At 56.0% G+C, this 20729-nt stretch overlaps 6 protein-coding genes across 6 annotated transcripts; 1 reads left to right on the forward strand and 5 right to left on the reverse strand.

Moving 5' to 3' along the window:
* Positions 1-663: 663 nt before the first annotated feature.
* INS49_008504 (uncharacterized protein) lies at positions 664-1545 on the reverse strand (the record flags this gene model as incomplete). Its single annotated transcript, XM_043169245.1, has 2 exons — positions 664-1029; positions 1105-1545. The coding sequence occupies 2 exons, from the start codon at positions 1543-1545 to the stop codon at positions 664-666; spliced, it is 807 nt and encodes a 268-aa protein (XP_043026925.1).
* A 616-nt stretch (positions 1546-2161) lies between these two features.
* On the reverse strand, positions 2162-2700 carry INS49_008505 (uncharacterized protein; the record flags this gene model as incomplete). Its single annotated transcript, XM_043169246.1, has 3 exons — positions 2162-2236; positions 2296-2446; positions 2513-2700. The coding sequence occupies 3 exons, from the start codon at positions 2698-2700 to the stop codon at positions 2162-2164; spliced, it is 414 nt and encodes a 137-aa protein (XP_043026926.1).
* A 1238-nt stretch (positions 2701-3938) lies between these two features.
* Positions 3939-4426, forward strand: INS49_008506 (uncharacterized protein; the record flags this gene model as incomplete). Its single annotated transcript, XM_043169247.1, has 2 exons — positions 3939-4236; positions 4401-4426. 2 exons carry the CDS (start codon positions 3939-3941, stop codon positions 4424-4426), a joined length of 324 nt encoding a protein of 107 aa, XP_043026927.1.
* Positions 4427-5978: 1552 nt separating this feature from the next.
* On the reverse strand, positions 5979-7252 carry INS49_008507 (uncharacterized protein; the record flags this gene model as incomplete). The annotated part of the gene is made up of 3 exons (XM_043169248.1): positions 5979-6164; positions 6211-6893; positions 6973-7252. 3 exons carry the CDS (start codon positions 7250-7252, stop codon positions 5979-5981), a joined length of 1149 nt encoding a protein of 382 aa, XP_043026928.1.
* A 4947-nt stretch (positions 7253-12199) lies between these two features.
* On the reverse strand, positions 12200-14218 carry INS49_008508 (uncharacterized protein; the record flags this gene model as incomplete). The annotated part of the gene is made up of 5 exons (XM_043169249.1): positions 12200-12392; positions 12460-12586; positions 12653-13876; positions 13929-14030; positions 14107-14218. 5 exons carry the CDS (start codon positions 14216-14218, stop codon positions 12200-12202), a joined length of 1758 nt encoding a protein of 585 aa, XP_043026929.1.
* A 3955-nt stretch (positions 14219-18173) lies between these two features.
* Positions 18174-19085, reverse strand: INS49_008509 (uncharacterized protein; the record flags this gene model as incomplete). The annotated part of the gene is made up of 3 exons (XM_043169250.1): positions 18174-18712; positions 18764-18968; positions 19023-19085. 3 exons carry the CDS (start codon positions 19083-19085, stop codon positions 18174-18176), a joined length of 807 nt encoding a protein of 268 aa, XP_043026930.1.
* Between the last annotated feature and the right edge of the window lie 1644 nt (positions 19086-20729).

Raw genomic sequence — 20729 nt, forward strand, 5'->3', positions numbered from 1 at the left:
AGTTCCTTTTCTTTTACGTCCCCACTCGTTTCACTCGCTACTTCTTTTATTTCTGGGCCGAGGAGGCCGAGATGGAGATGAAGATTGCCTACTTGAAAATTTTGGTCACGGAACATATCTGAGAGACCAGTAATAATCAAACTCCGTGCTTGATTGAAAACCACTTCTCCACGGCCGTGAAATCATCATAATGAGAACGGATGGCATACACACGCCCACTGCACTCACACCCAAAACACCCACACCCAATTCACCCACACCCAATTCACCCACACCCAATTCACCCACACCCAATTCACCCACACCCAATTCACCCACACACCTACACCCAGTTCACATACCCAAGCCTAATTTACATACCCACTACAATTTACATACCATGTTTACACACCTGATTTACACACCTAATTCATATACTCTTACACTTATGTTATGTACAAATTAAATTGAATTGTATAAATTAAATATGTGAATTGGGTGTGGCTGTTATGCTCTGATTAGCTGTGAAAATATTATTCAAGAGGTATCTGTATATCATCTGTTTTCTTCTGTGCGAAAATCCGTTCTCATTTGCAAGTAGGCAGTATGCTCTCCAACGACATTATGCATGTTGGGAATACCTTCGTACGGACGCTTCAGACAGATGGATATTGATGTCCGGCCCTAAACACTGAGATTCTCATCCTTCTCCGCTACATGAATGATCCAGTCAACAACCGCTTGCGTCGCGGTGGCATTCGGGGCATGGCCTGCAGGGATCTTTGTGACATCAACTTTTCTGCCAGTCTCTTGTTCGACCAGATCGACCATACGACTCTGACTTCCTGCCGGGATGACCAGGTCCTCCTCACAGACTAGGTATGACACTGGCACGTCTTTATAGCCAGCATAAGTCAATGCATCTCCGAAACTGGCTGCGGAGTGAGCTGTCATCTTGCCAGCCCATGCCTCACCCTCTCCCTGCGGTAGACCAGGTACCAAGAGGCGTAGAGTGTCTGCTGTAACTGGAATTGTCAACCAACCCACAGCCTAGTAGGTTGGAAGTTAGCTGCTTTATGTAAAATGACTGAGATGGATGTGGTGGCGAAGCAAGGAGTGACCAACATCGACGTCCATAGTGAGGCGATCCCCCTCGGGGCGCTCGCCCATATCCAGCACATTACTTGCTGAAGACCCCAGCGCTGGTACTAGAGCAGTCATATAAGCGAGCCTCACAACGCCTCCCTGTTTCCCCAGCTTCTGCCTCGCGACTTTCGCTAGCCCCTTGACGCATTCCGTAGCAGGCACGCCCCCGTACGAGTGCGAGATGATTATCACATCTTTGCCGTTGTCCGCAAGAGCAGCGGCCTGGCTAGCGACGAATGCCGCATCGTCATACATGGATGACGGCTTCCTGGCTGTGGGAGACTCCGTTTCGAGACGAACGCTCGGCATTTGCAGTGCCCTGATGTCGTAGCCCCTCGCGGCCACTCTCTCCATCACGTTCCCATAGACGTGGCCGGGAGTAAACGAGCCGGGAACAATTAGTATCGATGGTTTAGACATTTTGTCGGTATGGTGATATCCCACAACTTCAGAGAAATGGAGATGATGAGCGGGGTTCCGTCGTGGCTAGAGCCGTAGGATCCAAGAACAAGACCGGATATAATCTCTACAATCACATAGTTACGTAAGCGTAATCCATGGTGTATATAGCGCTCACTTATGAGATATCCCCAAGATTGGTGAGACACGCTTTTGGTACAATGCATATTTTAGCCCATCCAGTTCCATCCCTCGACACTCCTTCCGCTGCCACGCAAAGGTGATGCCAGATAGCCCGGGACTCGATCAACCAACCACTCAGAAGCAGATGGCGTTCTGATGGTGGACAGCCCCCTTCGTAACACCTCAGCTACCAAACCCAGATGTGGTTTGAGACTCCTTCCGCTTCCATAGACTGTTTCCAGTCGATGAATCCCGTTGTAATAGTGTACACTTGAAGCCTTGATGTCTTCGGACCTGGCATGCTTCGCATCTGGGGGATTGCGAGCAGGGTTGTGATATCCAGCCTCGGGCCTCGTTGAATGGTGTTCCCAGTCTCTTCCCTGGTCGTATGTGCAACGTGAATGCTCGAAATGAACCGGAACGCCGTATCGCCTCTTCAATTATGCAAGCCCCTCTACAGCGCGATCGCGCCTCGTCGACTCTCTCGCATGTGCAGAAGGCCTTGGAGGCCACAGCAGACCAGGAAGCCCTGTATCCAACAACTGTTAGCCAGACGGCATTGTAAGCGGGAGGAATGATTCGACGGACGATGTATACGAAGACAGCAACGAAGATGGTGGAAGCTACGGCCGATCCGTCTTCGGGGTCATCGATGCCCCCGACGAACTCCTCGTGGCCGTTCTTGTAGACAAGGCCCAGGATTGACAGGATTATGATGGCGAATATCGACAGGACGAAACTGCACCCGGGTTAGATCATGTCGCGCCAGCCGTGTTTCCACCGGGCGGTGGGAGCTGTGACGAACCAAGACCAAGCTTGAAAGGCTCCGACGACGGGCTTCATGGCGGGCGAAGCTGGACTCTGGTTCGAGGGGACGAGGGGAGCTTGGTGTAAGTGCCAATATTGAGTCTTGAAGTCGTCGAAGTCGTCAGGTCTGTGGTGCTGGAACTGTTGGCGTAGCTTGATGGATGTGATGGACTCGTCGTCAACCATCCGGAGCGAGGTAACGGAACGTTGCCTGCCACCGCGACCTGGCAGCCGGGATGAGCTTAGTCACCAAGCTGCTTGGCCACCGGCATAAATGTGGGCCCCCAGCTTCCAAGTGCCGATTGCGTCTACTCACTCCATCAACAAATTGGCAATTGTATAGACATTCTCAGACATCCCGACTCTGTCATTTACAGGATCTTCACCTTTCGTGCGGCAGTCATATCGTCATTTACTCTCGCTCGCCCAGTCTCGAGGGTCTTGTCGTTGCTGCAAACCAGGAAATCAGCCGATCGTCCTCCTGCTTCCCCGCAGGGTAGCCCGAAGACAGAATAGGTGTGCAGTTCGCACTTGCCCTGTCCAATATATTTCTAACCCACGTCTTCGCCCCGCCGATCTATCGTCATGTTTGAGGTCAGCCCATTCTGAGTGACGGAATATACTCGTGAGGCTTTTGAATACCTGAGCCTAACTCGCATGCCTAGGCACTTCAGCCAAACCCGGAGGACCATCTCCATCTGAGATTACATCGCGCGAGGTAGGGAGATTCATGAGACTGTTTAGACCTCTTGAAAGGATACAGCGACCTCACCTGTGGGCCCAAGCATCTCAACCACGAGACTGCCCAGGTGGCTATGGGCAGAGGGTGTCACATGTCACCCATTTCTCATTGAAACTTCTTCCTTGGCCGGTAGCTGACCGTGACTACAACAGATCGATTGTTCTCACATCCTCAGAGTTAGTACTGTTCTAAACTCTTGGTCTGATGGCCTAGTTCTCGAAACATTCTTCTGCTTCAGACTACCACATGTCCGGCCATTTGCATGTTCTAGCCTTTCTCACCATGGCTCGCGGGCTTGCAAGTGACTTCCCTCTGCAAGCCCCCTGGCACCTTGGAAACGAGCACGTCCACTTCTGCATCATGCAGGGCTATGGCGTACCTTGCTTGATGCACAAAGGTGTCGGCCCCCACGAGCCCATATTCTTCTCCATCGATGTTATCCCACGTCCTGCCATCGAGTGATTGGGCGGCCGCCCACCCTGTCTTGCTCCTCTTCTGACTCCCAGCCTTGGGAGGGGGTTCGTGCGTGCCTGTTGTTGATTTCGTTTCCGGTGCAAACCCCTCACCCTCTTCCGGAACTCCTGCGTGAGAATGCACACCTGTCAAGTGCTTACTCGATGCGTCCTCCCGTATCAGGCTTACCGAAATCCGAGCTGCCCAGCGCACCTTCGAAGGGGCCTACATGAGGACAGCCCTGTCGCAGTTCTCATTTGCGCTCATCATCCTCAAGATTTTCACCAGCGAGTTCTACGCTATTGGAGCGCTGTTCGCCGCATACGGGGTGGCGGTCCTGGTGGTGGCGATCTTCAGACGATATGAAGGCAACAAGCAATTTTTTGACCAGGAAGAGTCCGACTCCGAGAGCGATGACGGCGACGTCGGGGAGCACGCACTCAGCCAAGACGGCGGCGTTGCTTCTCCCCGGCCCCGAAGGCGGGTCCAGATGATTAGGAAGAAGTTCCGCACCAGTGGCAATAGCGGTAAGTGAATTTCAGTGAGCCGAATCTGGGTATTTATTTCCGATCACAGCCAACATCTTACGTACTCACCCGCAGACTGTGTTTCTTCTTTGGCAGGATTGGGAACGCATTACTGATGGACACTTTACTGATAACGCGCCAGTTACACTCCTAACATTTTTGAGTTTGGGAGCCTACATCACGCTTTTAGTGCTGACACTGAGGCTATCCTCGTGATTGTCGGTCTGGGTACATATTGATAATTTTCTGGGTCCCCGTCTCGAGTTTTCTTGCGATTGGTCGCCACTAGCCATCCGCGCGAAGATACACCTTGTCCGGCAGATCATGTGAATCACCACCGCACATGCAATCCGAACGCCCAAAGCCCGCGAGGACCACTCAGGGCGCGCCTAGGGTCCAAAGGAGGCAACCATCAGCCCGTCCAAATGGGTGTGTTGTGTGCGCTGGCCGCCCTACTGCGGGGCTCACGCAGCTGAAACGCATCAGCGTCCAGAAGGGGTATCAGGAACGGCTCGATGACAGCCTCATGCGCCGTTCCTGTCTGGCAACAGAAGGAGGCCGGAATAGCACAAATGCATGTCGTGGTTGGATAAATAGGCCGCGGTCTATCGAGCTGTGCGGTCAGGGAACCTCATTTATGTTGTGCGAGTACCACGCGGCAGCCTTGTGCAACCTGGCACAGCAGGAAGCCTTTTTCTTGGGGCCCATGACTTCAAGTTCTCCATCGGCTTGTCAATTCCACAAATTCATGTTCTGGGCGGTCAACTAAGCGAGCGGTCTGCCGGGCAGCCACCTCGGAAAGACGGGACCGTAGAGCATTGTCAGTGCAAGGTAGGGCCAAATAAAGACCCTTGGGGCATCCCGCAGGCTCCCCGAGGCAGGGCCGTCGTCCTCCAGAACAAACTGCAATTCACATTAGGATGCGAGCCGACCATCCAAGTAACTATATTTACCCATACTATACTATCCCGCCGAGCCATTGTCGATGCCATCCCCGTCCCGATCTCCCCCATTCTGAAACCAAGTACCCTTGCCCCAGTTCCCGAGCCCACTTTCCCACAACCCCCCGTCCTCCCCACACAATAAAGTTTGGACCGTCCCGCCTGGCGCCGATCCCCGCAGGCCTGGTCCTTGCCCTGTTCCCATGTTGCCCTGTGCATCCCGCCGAGATTTACCCTTTTCTAGACGTCGTTCTTTAAAGGAAATCAAAAAAATTGTTGGTGGTCGCTGTTGGTGCGATGCCTCTCTGTTTGTGGCTCTTCTAGTTGTCGTGTCTCTAGATGTTGGCAATTCACCCCTCCATCCCCTTCTCTCCCTGCGCTAACACTTTATATCTGTTCGTGCTTGAAATTTCTCTCCTGGTATAAACATGCCGATGCTGTTGACTCAGGTCTTCTCCGGATGAGCACCTAGGCGATACCTAAGAGGTAGCATGGAAGTATCTTCTCTTTCGTTCTTTTCTTTCCACTGGTGTTGACTACTGCTTCCCGGCCAGCAATGCCTCGGAGAACTCCAGGACCCGCCGGCGGGCGAGGTCAGCGCAGTAGATGCGTTCAATCCTCTCTCTCGATGACCGCAGGTCTGGGTTCCTGTCTGGCGGGCTTGACGCAGTACTCCATCTCACTGCCTCAAAGAAAGCTCGGCCGTGTAATCAACGCCTGGCGATGCTGGTTTCGACAGGGCTCGCGCGATAATCGCGTCGGACCCCTTCGCAGCGAACGATTCCGAATATCTTCCTTGATCTAACTCCGCGTCTCGCCCTGCTCCGGTTTCCCATGCACGTTCCAGTTCCAGTCGTGCGAAGCATTGCCAGGTGGCGGCTGGGAGCCTGCACCTTCGCCCTCCCCATACCAGCCCCCGAAGCCGTCTCCTGGTCTCGGCATCGTGGGCGGGGGGTACGTCTGCTGCCATGGGCCGTAGCTGGTCACCTGGGACGCCGTCTCAGGAGGGGACATCGAGGCGGCTTGTCCCCACCTGGGGCGATCCCATGTTCGGCACGGTAGGATACATCTCTGTTGGAGACATGGGGTTGGGCGTTTTTCGGCCGTAAGCGTCGGCCGTCATCTGCGACATGGCCGCGAATGACTGGTTTGGGGCAGGGTATGAATTCCACTGCATCTGGTCTCTCGTCGACGCGTCCCCCGCGACTGGAGGAGCTGGCCAGGCCCCGGGAGGAGGGGTGGCGCGCTGGTAAGGTGAAAAGGTCGGTACTACGGGCGGGGCCTGGCTGAACGGCTGCCACGTGCCCGTCATCCCCGGACTGCCGTAATCGGGATATGCGCGGTTCATGGGTCCGCCATGAGGTACTGCAAGCTTGTTGTTATCACCAAGCCTCCTCCGAATCGAATGGCCCCAAGCAACAGCATCTAAGCGCGGGGCAAAGGGATGCTTACTCTTGAGATCTGGTGGGTCTGCCAGCCCCATATTCTGCATTGGGGGCATCGCCATGGCCACATGGTGATGCATGCTCGGGGAAGAACCGGCTGAGGCAAGCCTGTGACCCGCGGTTGGGCGTGGTATTGGCTTGTTCCTGGCATCCATGGAGCTCTGCTGCTGGTCCACGGCCGTGATGACGCATTCTTTGTGAAGTCGCTGGCATTGCTCGCACTTCGGGCCTCGCGTCTGCACGCACCTGATCTTACGCTTCCGGCAATTTGCTACAGAAAATGATTAGTACTGACGACCGGATGCGCGACATTGTCTGTCGCCGCGGGGGAAAGGGGGGTGGTTCCTTACTACATGCAGTCCCTGCTCGGTGGTAATTCAGCTTTCCTCTCTTCTTGTCGGCACCGATGCCCATGTTCGCTGGATCGGACGCTTGTGCTTGGTCGGCTGTTGCCAGTCCCGGGTCTGGTGATTCTCGCTTGCCGTCGAAGTGCAAGGTGGCCGGGTCGCCCTCGGTTTTCACTGGTTCTCCCGGTGATCTCATGCCCATTCCAGCGGGCTGCGAAGGAATGGGATAGCCTGTATCATATGGCGGTGGTGGCGTGGTCGGCGAGGGGTACTGATACGACATTTTATCGCTCCTAGCTCCCTGGAACACGTTTATGTGTGTCACGGGATTGATGGGCCTTCGAGGATTCCGCTTGTCAGTGTCACGATGGTGGAACAGCCACAAGCCATGAACAGCTTGGGTGTTTTGGCTGTGCGGGTATTCGGCTCCTGGGCTCTCGGGGTTCCTGCTTTAAGCACACGGGGACGTGAACGCCCGAGGTGGGCGTGTTCAAGAACCAAAATCCTGGCTTTCGTGCCAGAAGGGTCCTTTCTCCCTTTCTTGTCGTGCTGGCTTTGACGGCGTGCTGTCGCGGTGGAGGGCCCTACGGAAGTCTTGGGGCGTTTCTTTGGGATGCTACGTGAGCACAAGCGCTCTATTGTCGCGCCGGATTCGAAAACAAAGGCGGCTCCTCAGGATATGAGGAATTGAATCAAGGACTCGCTGTCAAGTAGCCTTTCTGCAAATGGAATGGCCAAAGGCGAGGAGACAAAGAGAGGTACCGATTTCCAGCGAGCCAATCGAGATTGCCGAAACGAGATGGGGGAGGAACTGGGGGCCCAGGCGATCTGACTCGTCTTTAAAGGGAGATTTACCTCTGCCAGCCGCAAACTCTTGCAGCAGTTATGGAGAGAAACGGGGGTCGGGCGTGGGGCTTATTCGCCGTTGAGATCTGCACAGTGGACTGCCGTAACTGCTCGACAACAGCAGCAACAGCAGCACCAAGGGCGCGAAGCTCATGTGGGGTGGAACGAAGGACTGCTGCAGTCGGTCTGTGAGAGATGTGGATGATGTTGCAGTGGGCTTCCCACCCAGCCCTCGAGGTTTTCTAGACCGCCGGTCAACCGCAAATTCGTCGCTCCGGATAGCCCCCTTCGACAGGCCGCCTGCGTGCAGAGGCCGGGTCAGTTGACAGCAGCAGGCAGGTCAACAACAGGACGAGTCTTTGTTCTGGATTGAGGGCGATTCAGGGAGTCAGGTCCAGAACCTCAGCAGGCATGCCGGCCTGGAACTCGTTCATCAAATGTTGTGGCCCACAAGCAGTCTCTTGGCTTGAGGCCTTTGGGTCGCGAATCCCAAATCCAACACGGTGTGGCCGGCTTCCGAGGGATACCCTGGTATCAAGGGCTTATTACGCTGGTTGTTGGGCAGCAGCTGCTGGATAATGGTGGCACATGCACGAAATCAAGGTTGGGGCCTTGGGGGCGATCAGGAATAGGACAGGCAGGGCGTGTAGGAGGCCGTGGCCGCAGGTGGACACGGGCCAAGGAGGTATGTTGAGCAGCGGGCGTACCTTTTCCTTCTCTCGATAGAAACTCTGGCGCGCTGCTGACCTGAGACAGACCACTTCCTTTTTGACAGCAATGGTTTGGCAGCAATGAGGGCCAGCCCAGCCCAGTCCAGCCCAACTCCAAGATGCGCTGTCCCTTGATACTCGGGTGATTCGGTGGCGAGCCCGATTGCCTAATGAGACGGACAGGAGCGCAAAGGGTGGGCTTTTCCTGTTTCTCGCCGTCCTTGCTTTTTCTCCTGCTCTGCCCTGCTAGCGCCTAGGAGAAAGAGACACTCGCAGGCCGATCATCAACTGATGGCAGCAATATGGTCTCTTCGGAGTCGGTAGGACCACGGTGAGACTTGTCAGATGACTAAGGTAAGGAGCCCATTCCTCAAAGAGGGTATGCAGAAGGAAAAAAAAAAAAAAGAAGGAGTGGAGGCAAGGGGTAAGGGTCCCGACTGAGGAAGCAAGGGCAGGGCCGAAGCTGGCTCCTGCACCAGACTGCCTGCATGGAGCTCCAGTCCGGGGGGGGGGGCAGCAAACTCGAACTGGCAACGCCGAGATGGTGAGTAAGACAGCTTATTTCCCCGTATTGACAAATTGAGTCCAGTTAGCGAACAAAGCAAACGTGATTTGCAAAGAAAAGGCTGGATTTTCCCTGCGGAATTGAGCGCTGAAACATGGCCGCATCCGGATAAACACAACCTGGTCTGGCCTGGCCACTGATGCTAGGTAGATATTCAATATCATGATGCAGACGCGACACCAGGAGGACAAGTGGCTCCAAGCACCCCACGGTTCTCTTTTCCACTGTGACACCGGGTGCAAGTGCGTACATGCCCGACCCAGAGCCAGGCTGTCAATGCCCATTTGACCTGCTCTACATATCGCATGTTCACGAGATTGGCAGGTCGCGAGACCCTTAAAGGTGGGCCTCGAGGGTTTCTCTGGTTCCTCTTGCAGGCTGAAGTTACAGCATCATGGGGAGCAGCAGAGGTTAGATGGCCCTCGGCGGATTTAAGGGGGGGAAACGGTGCTCGGCTATAACGAATGTGGACGTCGACGGTGACGCATTCCGTCATGTTGGCATTACCGGCTTCCCAAGTCACCCCATCCCGACATGGGCACCTACCATCCTGCGGCACTTTCGGTCCAGCAATCCATTGGCGTCGTGCGTGGACAGTCTTCTCCGAAGTGCATCTGCTGCCGGTGATACATGGGGCCTGCAAGGGTCCTCGTGACGGCAGCCAAGGCCAGGGGTGTGTCCTGGTGGGAAGGCAGGGACTCGACAGGAAAAGACGAGACAGACGCCTCGACAGGACTGACAGGACTTGACAGAACGGTCTTTGTGACCTGTCACGCCGCCCTGTTGCAGCCACGGCCCTCTGTGTGTGTGTGCATCTCACTTGGGTGCGTTGCTGCAGGACACCTCTGCATGGCTGTCAAAAGCGTGCGTGGTGCATCCATTCAACGGCGCAGCTCGGAAAGCCTGCCGCCCCTTGACCGGTCTTGTGTGTTCCACTCCTGTTGGCTGGACTGACATTTGGGAGCTGACAATGCTGCCCTATTCTTCCTTATGTCTCAAGTCGACTACAATCTACCTAGTCTAGAATCTCTTGACCCTTCGCCGTCTTGGTCTGGGTCTCTTCCGCTTTTGCCGCAATATCCATTACCTTTTGTTCCCCACCGGAGCGCCTTGCTGATCGATGAGTGCTTTTCTCACACCCTTATGGTCCATGGACTGCTGAATGCAATATCGCCTATTGAACAGATTCGGGCAGGTGCAATTAGGCATGTGGGACGTCTGTATAATTTGTGGGCCGTTCATGCAGGCAGAGGTCGTCATCTACAGCACACTGGATCGTGTCCACACCTCCGTCCCATCCACCAGCCAGCCCAACATCAGCCCGGCGAGTGGGGGGGCTCCAGGGTCCAGATCCAATCCTCAGGGCATCAGAGGAAACAGCTGACACATCGTCGCCGTGGAGGGGCCGGTGAACTAAGTTGCTTTTCACACTTGCTGACCAAGACAAGCCCTGGGGCAAGACCCTGGTTGGTCACTATATATGGTGTATGGGTTGGATATTCCAACGTTGCCCTGACCAATACAGTTTGGGAGGTGCAGTGCAACTGTGGTTCAGTCAGCAGCTTTCGAGACACGCGAAGAAAGACTTTGCATCGCGAAACACTAGACGGAAGTGAAGAGACATTCGCAGGTGACAGGAACAGATTTGGAAAGACAAGATGTGGTATGCCGTAGTTGTTTCTGTCTCAGCCCTGCGATTAGACAGGCTGTGGCCCCCATCCCGACGTCAGAGGACGCCGCTGTAAGCACTGCAATGCAGACAGATAATCTTGCTTGTGCTCGGAATTCTGCATGTACGGTTTGCTGTCTTGCATAAGCCTGCCGGCAACACATGCATCAGCACTTGAGACTATCACCAGACGCCGAGAGTCCTGCTTTGGCGCGCCTATGGGCTTCGATCAGTATTCAAGGATACATTCCGAGCGGGTGTGTTCGTTTACGGCGTCATATACTTGACGGCGAGACTTTAAGCGACAATATGAGCTTTCCTTATAGGTGCTCGCCGTAATGACCGGATTTCCGGGTCGGCATTTTGTGTTCCAGATATAAGACCCCTGGAGTGTGACTTGATGCAGACGAGGCAGAGCCTGACGAGGAAGAAGAAAATGTCCGATCGGATCGCATTGCCGAACTCAACATGAACCAACATGCGCACGTCATGCTATGCGCTGACAGGTCAGGCTATGAGGCTACGTGATAAGCATGCATCATGCTCTGCTCCCGGGGGTAATGAGACAGCCAGAAGCCGTCACACGAGAGTCCGGTATGCCTTTGAGCTCGAGATCTGGCACCAAGGTATGCACCGGGACAAAGATGAACCACAGCCGGTTCTAGAGTGTTTGCGTAGACCCTTCAAAGGACATGTCGGGAGATGAAGCAACCCTTAGCACCGGCTTCGGATTTATGTCCTGGCCGTAACTCAAAGGCCCTATGTATCAAGGGGAAAATGTTTTGTAGTGATATGTGCAATCTAACAGCCAGTCCTTCAGCCTGGACGTGTTCCAATTCAGCCATATTGGGTGATGGGCCAGGTACCGCCAGCCTTCCCGGTAAGCTCCCCCCCCCCCCAAGCTACCCGCGGGGCCCCCACCACAACCATCATCAGGGTCATGCAATTGGCGCCGTTCAATCGGGAGTAAGAACCTTCTTATTCCTTCGAGCTGCAGAGCTAATAGTTCGCGAGCGGTGACGTGGAGTAGATTACAACCGAGCGGGCGTGGTGTGGTCGCCGGATGGGGCAACCTCAAGTGTGCGCGCCTGCAACGAATCGCGCTCAAGTGTTCTGCGGTCATTGCGGCCCCGCTTCAGGCCTATGGAAAAGTTTCATTCTGTCTGATGTCCTGACGGCCCGCCTCAGTTCGAAGCCCCCTGTTTGTTTAAGAAGATATTGCCGAGGTAGGTACCTTCCACCTCCCTGCGCAGGGCAGCCGCGGCCAGCTCGGCTCCGGGGGCAACTCGATTGCTGAAGACTCCGGGTCTTCTGTAAAGCCTGCGCCATCTTTTGCTATTCGGATCTGGTCTGTGGAAAGGAGTACGCCTCGCCATGCGTGAAAAGACAGAGACAAAGGAAAAAGTGAGGGAATAACAAGAAAGAATATACACATCCAACCTAAGCCGTCCCGGCCGTCGCTAAAGCGGGACTGCTTATACCATAGTCCATATCCTCGCTATATTGCTCAGCTCTTCCTGGGATCCTATGATGTCCAGACGCTCCCTGGCGTACAAATGTCTCTTGCAGGAAAGACACGAATCTGCTTATATCTTCGTGCGTGCTCATAGCACCGAGGCTAGCCCTTACGACTCTGTAGCAAGACAGTCCGGCGTCAGCAAGGAAGTGTCGAGGAAGGGGGTAAGGGACCCGGCACGTACCCGGTAGGGAGCTGGTGGATCAAGCTGATGCCGTCCGGCCCACATACGTGATGGGCCGAGAAGGCCCTCTGGAGCTCCCACGGTTCGTAGTCAAGCGCGGTGTAGAGCCCTCCTGGGCAGCAGATTCCTTTGTGAATTGGGTTAGCCAATATTGTGTGCATATGAAGTCTGAAGGAGGTCTGATTTGACTTACCGCCTGATCTCACATACACACCATTATCGTTGGCTATCTTCTCCACGTCAGAATACGGGATATAGACACCATCCGCGTCCATCATGTTAAAGGCTATGGTTGCGCCCTGCCTCTGCGGGTCGCCGTAGCCCTGGCCGTCGTCGTCCGTGTAGATGTGGCAGGCCGGGCGGCCGTTTGCGTGGCGGAGGCGCCTCAGCTCGTTGTATAATATCTTGGAGAGGGACGTCGTGTAGCGCGATATGTTGCCCATCGATCCGTAGATCCGGGAGTGGACGTCGATGGCCTGACCCAGGGCCAGGATGCTGTGGAAGGGGAGCGTCCCGTCCTCGAGGCTGTCGTGTATCTCGTAAGAAGGGCCTTTGTTGTTGTTGTTGGCGGCGGTGCCGTCGTGGGACTCGACGGCCGTGGAGTCGAGGCCCTTGGTCTTGTGCCATGACCCGCCCAGCACGGAGACCATGGTTACTGTGCCGCCGCCAAAGTATTTCCGGAGTGTCAGGATGTGGCCAGAATCCTTCCTGACTATCAGGGCGCCAAGGTCAGGAAAGCCGAAGATCTTGTACAGGGAAACGCAGGTGAAGTCAGGTGCAGTCTCCACGTTCCTGAAGACAGCATCCAAGGGGCTGGTCATGGCGAGGGCAGCACAGTCGAGGAGGCTATAGGTATTAGTCAGGTCCGGGGACGACCTGACCGCCCCAGGCCAGGAGAGCGGCAGCCGCCGCCCGGTCATGTTGGACTGGCCCGGGTACGCCAAAAGGCCGAGGCCGCCGCGCCGAGACAGGTGGCGGAGGCGGGTGTTGCGGTTGTTGCCCGAGGGAACAGAGCCGGGCCGGCGCAGCCAGTCCTCGACCTCGCCGTCGCTCTCGAAGCAGTGGGAGTGCCCGTAGGCCAGCTCGCGCACGCCGACGAGGCTGGTGTGCGAGTCCTTGTGGTAGCCGTACCAGAAGCTGCCGTCGCGCGTCCGCTCCGCCAGGTCCCTGAAACAGTCCGCCACGAGCTTGATGCCCGCCGTGGCGTTGGCTGTGAAGACGAGGTCGAAGTGTCTCGGGTCGGCCCCGAAGAAGTCTAATACCTTTTGTCTCACACTGTCGACCACGTGCCCAGAGAGCTCGGCGGGAGCGTTAGCACTGTGAGGGTTGCCGTACAGGTTGGAGAGCATGTGGTTTGCGAAGGATTCTATGAGAGTTCTAGCGTAGATGGTGGTGCCACCATGATCGAGGTAGATTCCTATGGCTGTTTAGATGGCGTCTCTCGGGAGGACGGCACTGGTTCGCCTCACCCTTCTTCATGTGCGGATATTCAGTCTCCCTGATCCTTTGTACAGGCGATGGGTAGAAACTCTCATCGGCGACATTTGAGAGGCTTCTGTCTGCTCTGGGCGCTAATGTGCGAAGGTCAGTCTCGTGGTCAGACCAAGGTTGGCCGGATTGGCCGGAATCGAAGACCAAGATGCTTACATGGCGTGCCGGTGAAGAGTCGGCGAGGAGGCGTATTCCCGGGACAAGAGAACACTACGGGGTAGTCCTTGGTCTGGCGCCATTGCCGGGTGAAGGCCTTTAGAGAAGTCATATCCAAAACAGTAGCTTGCTTGCGATGGCGCTATGGGGGGGGGGGGTTCGTACGAGCAGGACAGTGAGATGGCGAGATCCCGGGGACTACTTATTGATTGCCACCACCTCTTCGTCTGAACGGGGAGCGCCTCTGGGCGGTCCATCTCATCCGAGGACGAGGTTCAACCAACTACATCACATACCCCCCACACCTCATGCACCGTCTTCGCACCTCCTCGATTTCCCCTGGCCGTAGCCCGTTCGTCGCTGGCCATACGGTGTGTGTACTGTCATTTGAGCACCCAGCAGCGGCGCCGAAGCGAGAGCGGGCAAGCCAAGACCTGGGAGGGCGAGCCCCCGATAGGTGTTGGGCGAGTCCTGGCGAGTGCTGGGAAGATGACCCCCAAGGCTGTGGTCAGGGGAGCCACCTCGTGATAAGGTGACGCGGATTACAACCCTATTTGTCGAGCGGGTTGGTAGGTCGAGGACTAGCTCAGCTGAAGGATTTCTGTGTGTAGTTGGCCGGCCGCCCGGGAACCGCCTCCTATGACTTAACATCACGTCAATGTTGGTTTGCGCGCGGTCGAGGGGACAATGTTAGCCGACCTGCAGCTCTCGTGAGCGCCATTATTCAGCCCTTGAGACATGCCGCCTGGGGCATGATACTGCGCTACCTTGGCGGTCTGGTGACTGCGGTTGCTGGGCTTGCAGGTCGCGGTGGCTAATGTGGTGGTGGCTTGCGAAGCAAAAAGCAAACCCGTGGGCACCGGCCCAGGACGATTGCCGCACGATCCGCCCAGATTCGAATGGTTATACATATGTGAATCTTAGCGACCGCCGGAACCTGGTGTACATCATGTAGCTGCGGAAACATCTACCGAGCACGCGTGTCGATGCTTGTCATCAGTGAGCGTCCTGTGGGTCCGACGGCCCCGGCCTACCTGCGAGCCCCCTCCAGCCCTCCAGCCCTCCAGCCATGCTGCCTTGCTGACGACTTCGTGATGGGACCCGTCCGGCGGGTGGCCGCAGCACCTTGTGTCGCCCGATCTCGTGCCTCACAGGCAGGACGGCTGGTGACTAACCACGACGTTCCAAATTTGGAAACACGATCCCAAGGCCCGTGGAGTCTTGCCAGAGGCACACCGTCCGACCTGCCAGCTCGGGAGGCTGCGTGTGGGCTACGGGTCGGTCGTATACGGTGGGATGGCCACGCCGTGCGATGGTCGTGGTCGTGACTGCAAGGTCCCGGGGATCGGTGACTTCTGAGCGCGTCGAGTGGTAGTCACGGCCCTGCAGATCCGTGGTGCATTATCGTGGCTGCCGTGGCACATCGCAAAAAGTACCGATTTGGTCCGGTCACGCTGCTGATGCTCGTGGGGGAGGCAAGGTAAGACGTGCCATGCCCCACAACGAGGCTGCATTTTTGCTGGTCCCGAGATGGAAAAGCATGTCCCTGGGGCGACCTATGCTGGGCCTTGCCGGGCCTGACTGGTCTGGCTGCCCTGGCTGGTCTGGGTTGGGCGTTCCCAAGCGGCAAATGCCAAGCTGACGGGCAGGCTTCTTCGTGACTCGATGCGGAGGTCCACGAAAAGAAGGGTGTGATCCGATGCAGGGTGGTTTGGCCCCGCCTTCCATTTCCATCGTGCTTGCAGAAGCCCATTCCAAACGGACAGCTGCTGTCTGCCGTTTCGAGCATTCGAGTCGGCCCGTGGGTGTAGGTGAGGGGCCAATCGCAAGCGCCTCAGGCTGCACGGCGAGCAGGTCCAAGGTGAAGTGGGGCCCCACAGCTGCCGTGCCCGGCCAGGGCGTGGCGGGCGCTGAGGGCAGAGGGCAGGCCGTCGAGTGGGACGGGGCCAGAAGCTGCTGCTGTGTGCCCAGGTTTCGTCGCCGGAGGATTCGGTGACGATCAGCTCAGCAATCAATCTCGGGCGGGAACGGAGATGGCGGGCTTTCGTAGCGGCGACCCTCACATGGCCCGACGCGAATCATGATGCTGCAGTGCTGCGGTGCTGCAGCTGGTTTTGTTTTTTCCTGCCCGAACCATGTTTCATGCGGCGCGGGCTCGATCCTCGATCCTCGGGTGCAACCGCGCAGCCGGGCCCTGCATCGCATCGTGACAGCTGTGATTGGCCTCGTCGGGCCTGGACCCGTCCCAGTGCCCCGGGTCGGCCAAGATCTCCATTCCGGGTGCTTGGATCCCTTGTCTAATCTATAGCACGGCCGACAATGCCATGTCCACTCTCTTGTTTAAAACGTGATTCTTTCGGCGCCCATCAGCGCCCAACTCTTTCAGCACCTCGTGTGTCTTGGATCTCCATATTCGAAGGGCCCAGCCAAGCCGCAGAGCTCACTCCACAAAGGGCCTCGACATATATCTAAGACGCGGTCAGACCCCTGTTCTGAGCAGAGAGCACGATGTGCGGGACGGTCGAGACAACCACCTTCAATCTCGTTTCAGATCATCTCGTGGCACGACGGCACCAACGACGAACGTGTCGCTTGGCACGGCTCAGCATGGTGAGAATAAGCCCGAGGACGATGAGGAATTTTTCCGTTACGAGCTATCGACAGATCTTGCTACGCTCATTTGCCTTACCGCCTGCATGCATCTCAGCCTCGCCCCCAACGAAAACTTGATGCCCTGAGCCAGCCCAGCTGAGGCCAGCCGCCCAACCACATCCCGGACTGCCATGGAGGCCCGCATATATTTTTTTTTTTTGAAGTATTTCTTACGTGGTAGGGGCTGAAAGCCAGGATCCCAGAATGGGCAAGGTGTCCTCTCTAGCATCAACAGACTGCAATCTCATCCCGCAGCTGGGCCTCCAAATCTACACCCCTAACAACACATATACGCCACATCCAGGACGGGGCCGCAAGTCGCCGACAACATGGGCATGGGCTGCAACAGAAACACAAACTTGATTCTAGAAGGTGGGTTTGAAGTAAACGTCATGGCTCAAATTCCTTACAACGACAAAGAGACATGAAGAAACATCGCTCATTAATTTCTTCCCCTGAGCCTCGAGATGCACCGATGAAGTTTATATTGTAAAACTAAATTAGGATAAACTCAACAACGCAACCCCATGGGAACGTAAACGTCCCAAACCCTCCTGCCCATTGGCAGCTGAAATGAATTTGGTAGATCATCTTCCACCTTGTGGTAATACAAGCCCAGTCCGGGCTGGGGCAAAGTCCATAGCGCCTCGGATATGAGAAAATCCTCATCCCATCTTGAAAAACGAACCCCCATCCCCAACTCCTTCAAGGGGCTGGGGGCTGCTCCCTCGCACTGACCAGCAGTTCGGCTCAGACAGCCAAAGAACAAGATGTCCTGCCTTGAAACGTCATGGCTCGGGTTAGTCCCGTTTGACGTGGGGGCGGGACGACGGGAGGCTAGCCATCGGAGCTGGCAGGTCTGGCGAGTGGATTCACTCGGCGTTCGGTTCCGTCCAATTTCACCACCTGAGACTTTCGGAGGAGTCGTCGACTGAGAGGCACGGGGCTCTGAGTCGAATGCTGGGGACGCGGGGCGAGTCACGATGCCTGTTTCCCACCTTCTGCCGTCTGTGCTTGCGCACGGCAAGATTGGAACAGCACTCGCGGTGTGCGGAGGCAAAGAGCCTCTCACGGGAGAATTTTCCAATCGCACGCAGTCTGTTTGGATATTGTGGAATCTTTTGAAATTTTTGCGAGAATCTCGCTTCTCAAAATTGGAGTATTAACTGGGATGTGACCGCGCGGTTCGGTCCATTATGTCCTCATTACCACACGCCCGGTCTCCCTTTCTAATGTACTCGAAGCAAATTTTGCGGCAGATGAGGTATCTTCCCAACCAGTTTTGCGAAAGCCAAGTAACCCATTACCCTACCTTTGTCACAAACATCTATGGTGACCCTCCACCAAACAAGAAACGCCGGAAATCCATGCAACAAGTCACAAGAAACTCAGTGCTTTGGAGAGAGACTCTGTGATTATAGAAGGAACGCGAGGGCCGCAGCTCCGGCAGCGAGGATCACTGTCGGGGCATTGGCGTTTCCGGCAGCCTGGACGAACGACGTGGTCGATGATGGGCTTGATCCCGTGGCAGTCGCGTTGCTGCCGATCGGCGAGCCAGTGGTGGGAGTCGCACCTCCTGTGGGCCGGCTGGTCGGGGCCGATGTGCCCGTGCTGGACGCGGTCGAGGAGGGAGTGCCGCTGCATGTGTTTCCAGCATTGACAGCCTCGAAGTTGGCACAAGTGATGCGGGTCTTGTTCCCGAAGTGGAACACGAGACTCCGGTTGCCGAAGAAGGCGCCGATGCCCTCCTTGAGGGAAGCAAAGTTGTCGGTGTAGGTGGCGTCAGTGTCGCCAGTGATATTGCCATGCTTTCCGGAAAGATCGCCAACCTGGCAGGTCTGGGGAGAATTGGGGTCGCATGGGGTCGTCTCTCCACGCTCATAAGGGTCAAGGTGAGCCAGCGTTGAAGTGCAGTTTCCATCTTCTGGAACAGGCTGGTCGTGAAGGTGGTAGACTATCGCTTGTTAGCGGAGATCTAGGGATGTTGACAGTGTGCCAGACTTACTGAAAGGACCGCCCTCGCTGGGGAGTCCGGAGAACTTGACCTTGAAGATCACACCGGTGCCATCTGGGCTGGACAGGGCGTATACGGAGCCCTTCACGTTGCCGCCGTTGGGGTACGCGCTCTTGGTAAAGGCAGTGTCGGGCAGAGTCGCCTTGTACACAGCTCCAGCAGGGTTGTCGTTGATGACTGCAGCATCTCCAAGTTTCTAGAAAGGAGTTAGCAGGCAGGTTCGGTGAGAAGAGGGTATGATTTGACGAACGCCAGTGTCTTGGGCTGAGGCGCCGGCAGCAGCCAGGATGACAGTAGCAATTGACATGCGCATTTTGACGATCTATGTGGGACTTTGCTGATGTCGGTTGTTGGTGGTACGAGGAGGGGTCAGAGGATTGTGAGGCTGTCCAGTTGACGAGTTGGCGTCCTGAGCGTTACAAGAGTCGTATAAATAGGTGGGGCTGGCACAAGGCGTGTGACAAAGTAAGCACCAAGTAGGCGAGGTGAGGCTTGTGACTGTCGAACAAACGAGTCACGATGCTAGGTGACTTGGAGGTGCGGTTGGGTTGTGTCAGTCACCGATCAGGGAAGATCAGACAAATGGCCGAGACTGGAAATTGGAAGCACACGGGTCACGTTGAGGGATGGCGAGAGGGAGGATGAAGGAGATGAAGGAGATGAAGGACGAGGCAGAGGCCGGACTATTATATGAGAGTCAATCTAAATTGATGGGGAGCAGAAGGCTGCTGTGTTGGTACACATGTACTGTACAGTATTCAGATGGGTGCAGGCCCCCCCTGCTTGTGAGAGACATGGATGCTGCAGGTACCAAGCCACTCGGCAGTCTGGTAGAGGAAGTGGAGGAGGAGAAGGAGGAGGGACCAGGAGGTCAGGACGTGCGACAGGCCGCCTCTTCCTACAGTAGTGCCCATTCCTAGCTTTGGTTGATCACATCTCCTCCCAGATCACTCACACCTGGCGCCTATTCATCCGAGATGAGAGCTCCTCGCAACGGTGCGGCGTGCCTCACCACGCATCTAGGCAGGTCTGGAGCACAGAAAGTACCGCATGGCGGGACCGCACGGCGGGTGCGACAGTCACTCTCGGCCGGGGCTTGGAAATGAAGCTGTGATACATATCGACTGGGGGCGAGAGACAATGTGCCGCGCCTGCATGCAATACAGCAGATGCGAAGATCGAATCAAATGTCAAAAACTGGCCAAACACACAACCAACCACCTACCAACTGTTGACCTGTCGACCTGTCAACCTGGGCTGCCTGGTCGCTTTGTTTCCAACCCCACCGTAGCCCATGACAGCTCAGCTGCGGATCTGTGGTTTCCAGAAAAGGATTGGAAGGGAACAAGGCTGGGAGGTGGAATGCGTCAGGGGTAGCCCCTCGAAACAACAATCCGAGCGCCTGTTGGGACCGACTGACAGGGGCTGCCATTGGAGCCGGACTCAGCTTGGGAGAGCTTGGCCCCTGCCACAACAGGTACCTAGGCATGAGTGTAAAGCCCGTCCTGCTGTGCTGTTGTGTTTGCTGACCATCTCACCGGCCCAGCCTCCTTCGAATCTATTTGCGGCCAAACTGACCGCAATCAAACACAGCCTGCCCAAGGTCCATTGGATCCAACTACCAAACTTCTGATTTCCAACTGCTTGAGACCAATCAATCGCCCGCGACGGACAGCAGAGCTCCGGAGTATGGGTTTCCCCACGCACTTCAGTTGGCCTTGAGATGCTTTGTGCTTGGTGTTACGGCATCTGTACGGCAGCAAGAAAAGAAGGTCAACCCAATATCTCTTGTACATAACAGTGCGGAACCCATTGCATGTCCATGACGTGCGCTGCCAGCCCCCATTGCAACCCAGTCGATCCCCCTCCCACACCACACCGCCGAGCTTGGCCTGTCCGTTTTATCCGGGCGGTGGGAAGGAGGCACATGGGATTGCGGAATGCATATGGGAACTCG

Source organism: Diaporthe citri (genome assembly GCF_014595645.1).
Source record: "Diaporthe citri strain NFHF-8-4 chromosome Unknown scaffold_3, whole genome shotgun sequence".
Taxonomy (NCBI): domain Eukaryota; kingdom Fungi; phylum Ascomycota; class Sordariomycetes; order Diaporthales; family Diaporthaceae; genus Diaporthe; species Diaporthe citri.